The 13082-nt window shown below is 39.4% G+C and overlaps 1 protein-coding gene across 1 annotated transcript in view; it reads left to right on the top strand.

Moving 5' to 3' along the window:
- Window positions 1-13082, top strand: part of LOC132401346 (dynein axonemal heavy chain 6-like) — a 545526-nt gene that overhangs the window by 357490 nt on the left and 174954 nt on the right. Inside the window, exon 60 of the mRNA XM_059983475.1 lies at window positions 695-803. Within this exon, the coding sequence (XP_059839458.1) occupies window positions 695-803 (109 nt within the window). The remainder of the gene's footprint in view (window positions 1-694; window positions 804-13082) is intronic.

The following is a 13082-nucleotide window of genomic DNA, read 5'->3' as shown; positions in this document are numbered from 1 at the left end:
ACTTCTTGGTCCCTCTGTTCCACAACACTCCCCAAAGCCTACAAAATTCAGTAGCTCACATTTATCTGGACTGAAAGCCATTTGCCAATCCTCATCCCACTTACTAAGCTGATCAAGATCCCTCTATCATTTTTCATAATCTTCTACACTTTCTACAAAACCACCTATTTTAGTAACATCTGCAAACTTACTAACCATGCCATGTATATTCCAAATTGTTTATATATATTATAAACAATAAAGGCCCTGCACCAAACCCCAAGGCCTCTAATCTGAGAAATAACTGTCACACATTACCTCTGCTTCCTACCACTGAATACAATCCATTATCTCCCCTAGACAACATCCATTATCCTACCCTTATCTACCTTCTTGGTTAATCCTTGAAGAGTTCCAAGGAGTAGATAAGGATGTGAGAATAATAAAACATGTGGGACTAATATAAGTGTAGATGGATTGATGGTCACACAAATCAGGTGAGCCAAAGGACCTGTTTCCATGTTGTGTTGCTTTATGTTAGACTGAGAAAACAGACCAATGGTCCTATAGGATGCTTGCTTGGATAAATAGAGGTAACAGTGAACCTTTACAAAGCATCGGCTTGGTCAGTAGGTCAGGCAGCATCCGTGGAAAATGAGACAGAGTGAATCTTTCAAGTCACAACCTTTCACCCCACTCTCTGCTGTGTTCCTAGAAATCGCTTTGCCAATGGTCTAGAGAAACTATCAGAGGCCAGCTCACTGATTGGTGTGATGCAGGAAGAACTGGTGCCATTAGGAGCACAGATAGAGAAGAAAACCAAGGTACTATTGAATGAACATTTGGAAGTTCACAGAAGTAAAATGTTGTACTATGCAGCCAAATGGTGTTTGAGAAATATGTTTCTCATTCTTTACAAACATTCCAGAAATATATCTGGAAATATATATACTGTACATTCAATGATGCGAGAACATAACAAGAACTGAAAGCAATTGTCAGCTATCCAGCTTTCCACGCTCCACCCCGAGCTTACTCCACTAATCATCAAGATCATGGCTGATCTTATACGTCATGCTATTTCCCTGCAATATTCCCACATCCCTTCACTTGCTTATTTCCAGGTATCTCTGGATCTGTGCTTGGATGAACTCATTGACTAATCCTCCACAGCTCTCTGGGGTGGAGAATTCCAATGAGTCACCACCCTCTGAGGTAGATACAGAGACCAAGGCTTTATATAGCATGCTAGGGGTCATCTCTATATAAATTTAGTAAGACATCTTTCATAATAAAATCCAATGTATCATTTGCCTTTCTAATCACTTGCTTCACTTGTGTAATGACTTTCAGTGTCTGGTGCACAAAGTTTCTCTTTGAAACAAAACAAATACTAGAAATACTGAATAGGTGAGGCAGCATCTGTGAAGGGAGGGACAGAATTAACATTTCAGGTTTGGGACCCTTCATGAAAACTGAGGCGGGAAGAGAGTTAGCTTTAAGATGTAGAGAAGGTGGGAGGTAGGGATTGTTTGGACAAAGGAAGTATCTGTGATAAGTTGTGGTCAGGGTTGTTGAAAAGATGAGTTGTTAATAGGGCAGTTAGAGGTTGACAAAGACGTTTGGTGTTGTAAATAACACATCATGGAGAGGGGAAAATTTACACCAAGATATTTGTTGTTATTATCATTTAGATGCCTTTGAATATCAACATTACCTGATCTCTCATCATTTAAGAAGCATTTTTTGTTCATCTTAGTGGATTACCTCATATTTTCAACTTTGGAGAAGTTGGAGAACCGCCCAGGAAGCAAAGGTTAAGGGGCAATTTTAATAGCTGGGTTTAAAACCATGAAGAGTAGAGTTAAAATAACTCAAGATCTGAGGAGTAGGTTTTTCACACAGAGGGAGGTGAATATTCAGAACAAACCATCAGAGGAGATGGTGGAGAAGGTGCAATTATGTTTAAAAAGTGTTTGGACAAGCACGTGTATAGGATGGCTGTAAAGGGATACAGGCCTATTGCAGGAAAATAAGATAAGCAGAGATGGGTAAAATGAATGGAAGAGCCTGTCATTGCTGTTGGTTCTGATTCTACAAATAAATAAAAAAAAACTGTTTCAAATGTCAGAAGTGCCAGTAACCAGACCTGGATAGATAGTGACATAAGAGACAGCAGATGCTGGAATCTGGAGCAATAGAAAATCTGCTGGAGGAACCTAATGGATCAAGCAGCACCTCTGGGGGTTTGTTGATGCTTCAGGCCAAGACCTGCAGCAGAATAGATATTAACTGATGAAAGGGCCAAAGGAGATGATTTATTAGAGCTTGGGATGGGGAAGTTGGAAACAAATTCATTAAACTGACATCTGAAAACAAAAAGTTAGCAAGGCTATTGGAGCAAAAGCAAGATAAAAGGATAACTTGGAGAAGCCCACCTGTTGGACTAATTGCAGCTCAGTTAAAGCACTGCTCTAAATGTAACTGCCTAGCACTGGTAATGTCTTTCAATGAGTTGAAGATAGTTGAATTCCTTTACTGGGGTGTTCACACTGCCTTGGATGTGGTGCACAATTTTATTCAGGTTTTCTGAAAACAAGTCTTGTAAACAAGTTACTAATTGTATATTGTGGTCTTCTTTTGCTTAAGGATTAGTAATTTTATATTTTAGTTATGGAAAATTATATTCACCAGTTACATGATATCAGTTACATGAATCTAATATTATAGAGTGTGAAACATTTATAGAGGCAGATTACCTTTACACGTGAAGTGAGGTAAGGAATGGTACAGTTCTGTTTGTATTTTTAATTCTGAGTGACTAGAAAAAAAGAGTCAGATCTTAGGCAACACGAGTGAATCTGCAAATGCTGGAAATAAATAAAAACACAAAATGCTGGCAGAACTCAGCAGGCCAGACAACATCTATGGTAGGAGGTAGTGACGACGTTTCGGGCTGAAACCCCTCATCAGGAGTGTGATGAGTGTGATCCCACTCCTGATGAAGGGTTTTGGCCCGAAACGTCGTCACTACCTCCTCCCATAGATGCTGTCTGGCCTGCTGAGCTCTAGTTCTGCCAGCATTTTGTGTTTTTAGTCAGAACTTGGGGTTTGGTTATGTTGCTCCCTTGGGAGCAAACACCCATTGGTGTGCTGTAGCTTAGCATTCTGATACCAACCATACCATCTGTATAAGTTTTTGTTCCCATTTTGGTGATTCTGAAATCTGGGTATAATTGTCCAGGTCTTCCCCCCTTCACTTCATTAATGATTGGGCCTGATTGAGAAGAATTGACACATCTTCCCAACTTTAATGTTTGCCCAGAAAACTTTAACTGATCAAAGGGCTATCCTGTTGTTTCTGTCAGACCATGGGATTTTGTCAATACAGATGGTTGTTGAAACATTCAGTATCAACACCAATGGCAGTATCGGTAGGCCTAGTTGTCCTACATGTTGCATTGTTGTAGTGCAACATACGCAATATATGCCTATACCCAGATAGTAAGTGAATAGCAAACACATTCAAATAGTTCTAACTTGTGAAAATACAACACTTTGTAGGCCTCAGGAGGCCCTAGGATTACATCACTGTTTCCAAGATATAAGTGAATAGATAAAAAGTTTATCATGAATATACCATTTCCCAGGGGTAGCCAACTTTCTCCTCCTGTTATAACATAACACACAAGGTATAGTAGGAGAGATTGGTTTGAATATGAAAGTCAAAGGTGTATGCCATGATGGTATAATGCCATCATTATCAGTGAACAACATATTTACAAAGTATATTAAATAAAGTCTTAAGAATTATATTATATGAAAGCTTATCCACATTAAAAAGTAAATATGTAATTCAAACTAGGTGAATGGAGAATGTTTGTTGACTCATTTTTCTGTGAGATTGCATTATTAGACCAATTTATTCATGACAGACACATCCTGTGTAGTGGTTAGCACAACACTTTATAGTACCAGTGACCTGGGTTCAATTCCCACCGCTGTCTGTAAGGAGATCGTACGATCTCCCCATGATCTCATGTGGGTTTCCTCCAGGTGCCCTGGTTTCCTCCCACAGTCGAAAGATGAACCAGTTTGGTTGGCTAATTGGTCACTGTTAATTGTCCTGTGATTAGGATAGGGTTAAATCAGGGATTGCCGAGCAGTGCAGTTCAAAGTGTTAGAAGGACCTATTCCACTACATTAAATAAATAACTAAAATTAAAAGATGGGGCGAGAAACATGCATGCCTATACTGTTAGAGCTCGGAACTAGGAAAAGGAGAGGAGCAAGGATAACATGATGGTCCCTGCTCTTCACTCTTCCAGGATTGAGGATGAACTGGAAGAAAAGGTAAAAGGTGAGGATGAGGCAGTGTATAGCAAAGCAGACAGACAAAGGGTAATCCGTGGAAGTTCAAGTTGGTTATTGGAATTAGCGGAGTCTTTTGAATTGCATATCTATAGTGGGAGACGACTGAGAATGTTCAAATACCTTTGCTGAGACAAACCAGTTGACACAAACTGTCCAAAAGCTTCTGAGGACAGAGATCCAAATATCCAAAATAAGTGTTGTGAGAACTGACTGTCTCAGTGCACAAATCTCCCAGCTACTGATAGATCATCTATTTGATGTGCTACATGATAGTATCAGTCTGGTCTGGAAGCTTCCTTGAACTTGCTTACAATGGAGCAAATTATTTAAACCCATAGTTCCCTGCTTTGGTGCTGGCCAATTAACATAACTCCATTGACTTAACATTTGTCTGATGCATATACAAATGTCTTATGGTCATGATATTTACAAACCAAATCTCTTAGTGCGTGGGCCAGCCTGTACTCCACAGTGAGTATTGTTTGTTTGCAATGGTATGCTTTCACTGCTTGCAATTGACAATTTACTTTGAGGTCTGAAGCCTGGTTCTTGATTAAATTAATATATGCTATATTCATATAACTCTAGAATGGTCCCCAAACTTTGATCCTTGAAGTTTCAATGTTTAAACAGACGGAGCACTATAAAAATAATCATTCCATTGGCTAGGGGAATTGTCCACTGGAAAACGGCAAAAAAATCTTTAATCCAATTTAAAGTAATGCAAATCCACCTAGAAAATGCATTCACTGCCACGGAAGTTAAATTTTAAACAGCTGGAAAGTTCTTAGCTACTGTTTCAGTCAGGGGCTTGGTATGCATCTACAAATGAAACTTCTGAAAGGAGCAGCCTCGCTCATTTGATTGTGTCAGCTCAGTTACTCTAGTCTATAGTGTATTGAGAAATATTCGTTACACCTATCATAAATTGTTCCTTAAAACTGGACTTACATTTCTGTCTTGAGATATGCAACAGTGATCGACTAATCAGATTACTCAAAGAATCATTTCCTTCATAAACCTAAAAAAGTGGGTGATATTCTGATAGTGTTGTGTCTGAACAACATTTATCATCAGAAATTTCTACTTTCTGAGTGAACCAAAGGATCACTCATGTCAGTGTAGTTATAAGAGTGAACGCTGTCAAGGCATGACCATTGTGACGGGGTCCAGAATTGACCCTATGAACTGTGCTGCTATTAAGAGAGAAAGGGAGGTGTCCAATGCAGTGAGAGAGAGAGACAGAGACTGCTCGAAACATTGATGTTATGCTTTCTCTACAAGCTTGTTTACCTTTCCCCAAGGACACTTGCCTGCTTGTAAAACTCTTACAGAGAGAGGAGGGCAGAGCAGGTTGATGGACAGCTGATGTCCAAAATGTGGTGATAAATGCCAGGTCTGCTGATACACAGGCAGCCACACGGTTTTGGACACTGGACGAGCTTTGTTGTACCCACAGGAAGGTGGGGTTTTTGGAGGATCAGTTCAGGGAAATCAATCAGTGGCTCTCGCAGTGTTGAAAGGTGTGACCGGTGGGGATTTATTTGTGTGTCCACCCTTGCCTGGGTGATAATTCCATCACTGAAGAACAGTTGCATGTGTTATGGTCACAGTTGGTGACTTCAACAGGATCTCGGAGGACAACAGGGATTTCAGAAGACAACGGGAAGATCGACAGCATCAGCTCACCTCTCACCTCTCTCTCCAACGTTACTCAACTAATTACCTTGAACTGAACAGAACTCTCTTCATCATTGTAAGACTATATCCATTCACACCTAGGTTTGAAAGAGCCTAGTCTTGTTCCTATTTCCACACTTATGTATATATCTATAATCATTGCTAACCTGTTTGATATATCTGCATTTATATTATTGTATTGCGTAGTTACTAATAAACAGTATTAGTTTATAACAATACCAGACTCCAAAGTGTTTTCCATTTCTGCTGGTTCTTCAACCCATTACGGGGTATGTGACACCATACAGGCAGTTTTATTCAATGATTTTTAAATATTGTGAAAATTGTTAAGGGCTGAATTGTTTTTTACCTGTTGCTGATAATATCATCCAACAGAATACACAGCAATAACAGTGGACAACAAACCTTTTTGAAAGCGTTGCTTTCTCAGAATTTTTTGTTTGTTCGTGATAGATCACTTAAAGCTGAACACAAATATAATTTCAGACGACTTGTATCATGTAGGAATTTGGAGAAATAAGAAATTTATATTTATTGAATGCAATGTATTTAATTGCATAAAGGTGCTGATGCTTTTCAATAGTTCAACTAAGCTAAAAACATTTTGTTGATGATTTTCATTTGTACTCGGTGTCTGAGGCTTCTCACTTTAGTCACCATCAATAATCAGACAGCATTGATGGATTCCAGTTGCCCTGATACCATTTCTCCATGACCACAATGTCCTGGGAAACCTTTCACCATGCTTATCATTGACTGCACCAAGATGTCAGGGAAGAAGTCTGCATAGAAATCCAGGAAATGAATCTTTAATGACATGTTGCACTTCAGAAACAGAATCAGGTTTATTATCACTGGCATGTGTCATAAAATTTGTTAACTTAGCAGCAGCAGTTCAATGTAATACATGTTATAGAAGAAGAAAAATACAAACGTTTGTATAATAATAATAAATAAATAAATTACAGTATACATATATTGAATAGATCAAAAATCATGCAAAAAACAGAAATAATGTATATTAAAAATGAGAGATAGTGTTGAAGGTTTCAATGTTCATTTAAGAATTAGATAGCAGAGGGGAAGAAGCTGTTCCTGGATCACCTTCAGGCTTCTGTACCTCCTACCTGATGGTAACAGTGAGAAAAGGACATGCCCTGGGTGCTGGAGGTCCTTAGTAATGGACACTGCCTTTTTGAGACACCATTCGTTGAAGATGTATTGGGTACTTTGTAGGCTAGTATCAAAGATGGAGCCAAATACATTTACAGCCTTCTGCAGCTTCTTCCAGTCCTGTGCAGTAGCACCTCCATACCAGACAGTCAGAATGCCCTCCACGGTGCATCTATAGAAGTTTTTGAGTGTATTTGTTGACATACCAAATCTCTTCAAACTCCTAATGAAGTATAGCTGCTGCCTTGCTTTCTTTATAACTGCATCGATATGTTGGGACCAGGTTAGATCCTCAGAGATTTTGACCCTCAGGAAAGTGAAACTACTCACTCTCTCCACTTCTGATCCCTCTATGAGGATTGGTATGTGTTCCTTCACCTTACCCTTGCTGAAGTCTACAATCAGCTCTTTCATCTTACTGATGTTGAGTGCCAGGTTGTTGCTGCAACATCGCTCCGCTAGTTGGAATATCTCGCTCTTGTACACCCTCACGTCACCATCTGAGATTCTACCAACAATGATTATAACATCAGCAAATTTATAGATGGTATTTGAGCTATGCCTAGTCACACAGTCATGGGTATATTGAGAGTAGAGCAGTGGGCTAAGCACACACCCCTGAGGTGCACCAGTGTTGATTGTCAGTGAGGAGGAGGTGTTATCACCAATCCGCACAGATAGTGATCTTCCGATTAGGAAGTCAAGAATCCAATTGCAGGGGGAGGTACAGAGGCCCAGGTTCTGTAATTTTTCAATCAGGACTGTGGGAATGATAGTGTTAAATGTTGAACTATAGTCGATGAACAGCATCCTGACATAGGTGTTTGTGTTGTCCGGGTAGTCTAAAACCATGTGAAGAGCCATTGAAATTGCATCTGCAATTGACCTATTGTGGCAATAGGCAAATTGCAGTGGGTCCAGGTCCTTGCTGAGGCAGGAGTTCAGTCTAGTCATGACCAACCTCTCAAAGCATTTCATCACTGTACATGTGAGTGCAACTGGGCAATAATCATTAAGGTAGCCCATATTATTCTTCTTAGGCACTGGTTTAACTGTTGCCTTTTTGAAGCAAGTGGGAACTTCCACACATAGCAGTGAGAGTTTGAAAATGTTGGCCATTCCAAAACGCGAATTTTATTCTTTTTAAACTATTCTATTGTTGATTGACTCTTGCCTTTCAGATCATTGTCTTGTTGCGTTATCCAACTTCTATTAAGCTTCAGGTGACAGACTGCTGCCCTGATGTTCTCCTGTAAAATGTTCTGAAGCAATTTTTAATTTGTTGTTCCCTTAATGAATTCAAGCTGTCTAGGCCTTGAGGCAGAAAAGCAGCGCCAAACCATGATGCTTCTTCCACCATGCTTCACAGCTGGGGTGTTGGTGTTTTTACCACAAAACATAGCAATTTGCATTTCTGCCAGAAAGTTCAACTTTAGTTTTATCTACTGTTACGAATGTGGAGCAACTCTGAGGGGCCGAAAGGTGCAAAGTCGCCTCCCCCTCCTTTTTGAGAATCGCAAGATCACTATTATTTCATGTCTGAGACCCAGGAAATGAGAGAGATACACATCATGTCAATAATGAGAGAGCGAGACGCAGAATCACAGCAAAGGCAGTTGCCATAGACAACGCAGAATACACAACCAGGTGGAATGTCTCCTGACATAAGCGGAAAGGAACCACTGATTACTGCTATTGTCTCTTGGAGACGGAATTGTGTATTGAGTACTGTACTATTCATTGAAACCCTTCAGGGGACAACCAGAGTGGGCTAGTTGAGGGATTGCATCATCCCAACCTGATTGACATCTGAGACCCCGTGAATAAGGATAAAAGACGGGTCTGGGGAACACCCCTTTAGACGCACCAGGAGAAATGCTAGAAATCCAGTGACAGCATTTTATAGCGAAAGCCAGTGGGAGCTTGTGTGCGTCCTCCCTTGCCAGGGTGGCGGGCTCATCACAGAGGAACGGTTTAGCTAAAGGAGAGGTCACATTTGAACGGCCACACCAACGAGACACCGACGGATCGAAATCATAAAGGAAGGTTGGCAAAACCCATAGCGGTAACTGTTCCCATTCTCCTATATCTCTCTCTCTCTCCAACAATTGCAACACAGTGACAAACAAACGACAGCAGCCTGTGTGAACTGCAGCGAACTTTATATTTCCATCAGACAATTCATTATCCCCTAGACGACGATAGAGCTTATTTCTTATTGATTATTATTATACTCGCACTTTTAGGTTTAGTATTGACGATGTATATTATCTGTATATTTGCATTGATATTATTTTTGTGCATTTTTACTAATAAATACTGTTAAAAATAGTATCACCAGACTCCAATGGACATCTCTATCTTTGCTTTTAAGTAACCCAGTTATGGGGTTCGTAACACTACCCACAGAACATTTTTCTGGAAGAGTTGTGGAACATCCAGGTGTCTTTTGTAAACTTAAGTCATGCAGCAATGTTCTCAGTTTGGTGTACAGTGGTTTCCTCCACGTCCTTCCATTAACACCATTCTTTTTCAATTTTTTTTGTGGTGGACACATGAACTGAGACTTTAGCAAGTTCTAGAGATTTCTGCAGTTGTTTTGATTTTACACTTGGGTTCTCTTTCACCTCCTTCTGCTCCTTCAGCTTGTGCTCTTGGTGTGATCTTTGCAGGATGCCCATCCCTAGGGAGAGTAGCAACAGAGCTGAGATTCCTCTATTTGTAGATAATTTCTCTTAAATGGATTCATGAACACTTAGGTCTTTAAAAATGCTTTTGTAGCCTTTTTCAGCTTCATACATCTCTACAATTCTTCTTCTAAGGTGCTCTGAAAGTTGTTTTGATCAAGGCATGGTGTACATAAACATATCTTTCTTGAGGTGAGCAGGCTCCATCAGTAACCTGATTTTGTGTGTTTTTTTAATGGGGCAGGGCACCTCCACAAACCATACCTCCAATCTCATCTCATTGATTGGAACACATGATTCCAAATAGCTTTTGTAGAAGACATTATCCCAGAGGTTCACATATTTCTTCCAACAAATACATGTAATATTGGATTTTTTTCCTCAATAAATAAATGAACAAATATGATGTTTTGTGTTATTTATTTAATTGGGTTCTCTTTATCTAGTTTTAAGACTTGCGTGAAGATCAGATCACATTTTAGGTCATATTTATGCAGAAATAGAGAATTCAGTGTAGGAATTGAACTCCGAGCTCTGGAAGTCCCTGAGGTGTAATAGTGTCACACTCAACATTACATTATCGTGAGTTGAAGGTAAACAGGGTATTGAAGGTAAACTAATAGAAAAATCCCTTGACATCAATCCCTCTACACTTGAAGAAATGTATAGACACTGTTATGTTATTGAATGGTCCCACTCATGGAAATGTGACATTGAAACTATTAGACTAGAACATTGTGAAAAATAATTTTTTAACCCTACAGGGTTTGTAGCACCGCCGTAATTTGATTCATTGATGAATATTCATTATTTATCATCGATTCAGTACGAGTACTGTATGAACTATTTGTGACTCTTTGATTAAGGGCAAATAGGAAATCTGGGTAGATGCAATATTCTATGGGACTAAAATCTCAAAAAGGCTTGTTGGGCTTATCAGTTTCATTGACCAGAGAGGAAAACATTTTTGTTTTATCTTACGTTCTACTTCAATGCATCTTTCCATCTTATCCCATACAAAAACCAGATCAAGGACTTCGCTGAACCTTTTAGAACATAACCTACTAGTGCAGAAAATTGACAATGAAGTGGGATAGTGTCCATAGCTGGAGAAATGGAAAAGTCTAAAATCTTTGTAGTAGGTCCGTTCATATACTTGCTGACCATAAAGGGAAAGTGCAATGAGATATTTGTCAAATGTAGAAAAATCTTAATTTTAAAATTATTTTTCACAATGTTCTAGTCTAATGGTTTCAATGTCACATTTCCATGAGTGGGACCATTCAATAACATAACAGTGTCTATACATTTCTTCAAGTGTAGAGGGATTGATGTCAAGGGATTCTTCCATTAGTTTACCTTCAATATTTGGGCTGGAATCTTTCAGTTTTGATAGGGTATCATTAGTCATTTTCACAAGTGATTCTTAGCCTTTCCATGAAATGTTTATTTCATTCGCAATGCAGTCAGAGTGAATGTTTGAATTTTAATTTTATTTAATCTAATGCTACGATAATGTAATGGTGAGTGTGGCACTATTACACCTCAGGGACTTCTAGAGTTCAGTGTTCAATTCCTACACTGAAAGGATTCTCTGTACATCCTCCCTGTGGAATGCATAGGTTTTCTCCTAGCTCTCCAGTTTCCTCCCATAAAGATGTCATTGTAAATTGTGCCGTGATTAGATTAGGGTTAATTGGGTTGTCGGGGGTTGCAGGGGCAGCATGGAAGCAGAATCACTAAATAAAGAAATTACAAGGGGTGATTGATATGTTCATGGCCTGAGGTAGAAGGAGATATTAACTTCAAGCTTTCTGCATAATCACTCAAAGAGTTGACCTGCATGTGCATGTAACGAGAGCTGTATAACTCATCTTCTTCTACCTTAGGCCATGAACTTATCAATCACCCCTGCTGTGGAAACTTTCTGGAGGTCCAAGATGAAAGCTTATAATCATTCAACATGTAAGGCCACCAGTATAACATGGTAATTTCACATGAGTGTCTTGTCCACTACTGTGATTGTGTCCGAATCCTTGGTGGGCTTCTTGAATCAGTCTTGCCACTTGTGGGCAGGAGATATTTGTTTCTTACGTTTTTTAGGGCTTCATAGTTGTACTGAGTTGGAGTTCTTCTGGGATTGGGTTTAGTAGAATTCTTAAAACATAATCCTGGTTACTAACAAAAGCCTGGCCTCCCTTGCTGTTGTAAGATCCATCCTGACTACATGTTTTGATAGTTTATTACCATAGCTGTGTAAGTGGCCTGGAGTATGTTCCAGAATGTGTAACACCTGTACAAATGGTCAAATCAGTAATAATTCATAAATATTCTTCCAAGTCAACAAATGTGTAAGTAGCTTATCTTTATGTGTTCTCCATCCAGTAGTTGACCAGATTGGAAGATGTCTTTCTACTGCATTCCTAACATAATTAGAGTCAGTTCATATCTAAACTGGTTCTGGTATATTGACTTTGCTTCAAACATGATTCTGGAGCTTTAGCATCTGCAAATTGAGCCATATGATTCCCTAAAGGATGTACTTGCAACTTATGTGGTTCAATTTCAGTTTCTTCTGTAAAATGTCTTGATGCAATTTTTAATTTGTTGTTCCCTTAATGAATGCAAGCTGTCTAGGCCCTGAGGCAGCAAAGCAGCCCCAAATCATGATGCTTCTTCCACCATGCTTCACAGTTGGGGAACATTTGGGGTGTTTTGCAATATTTCTGCTATACTATTAATACATTCATAATATTGACCAGCATTTGCCTGGGCAGCTACTGGAACCAGGAATTCAACTATTTTATAGTACTAGGTGGACTGCCGGGGCACTCTTTCAGCTGGACTACTGCTAAATCCCAAGAGAGGAAATTTGTAGAATGCCTACAAGATGGGTTTTTAAAGCAGTTTGTGGTTGAGTCCATTTGGTGAACAGCAATTCTGGATTGCATGTTATGTAATGACCCCAATTTGATTAGGAAGTTTTAAGGTAAAGAAACATTTAGGAGGCAGAGATCACAATATGATAGAATTCACCCTGCAACTTGAGAAGGAGAAGCTACAATCAAACATATCACTATTACAGTTGAGTAAGGGGAATTACTGAGGCATGAAAGGAGAGCTGGCCAAAGTTAATTGGAAAGGGACACGGCAAAGATGACAGCAGGC

Source organism: Hypanus sabinus, chromosome 10, assembly GCF_030144855.1.
Source record: "Hypanus sabinus isolate sHypSab1 chromosome 10, sHypSab1.hap1, whole genome shotgun sequence".
Classification (NCBI taxonomy): domain Eukaryota; kingdom Metazoa; phylum Chordata; class Chondrichthyes; order Myliobatiformes; family Dasyatidae; genus Hypanus; species Hypanus sabinus.
This window is presented reverse-complemented; position numbering and strand designations above follow the sequence as displayed.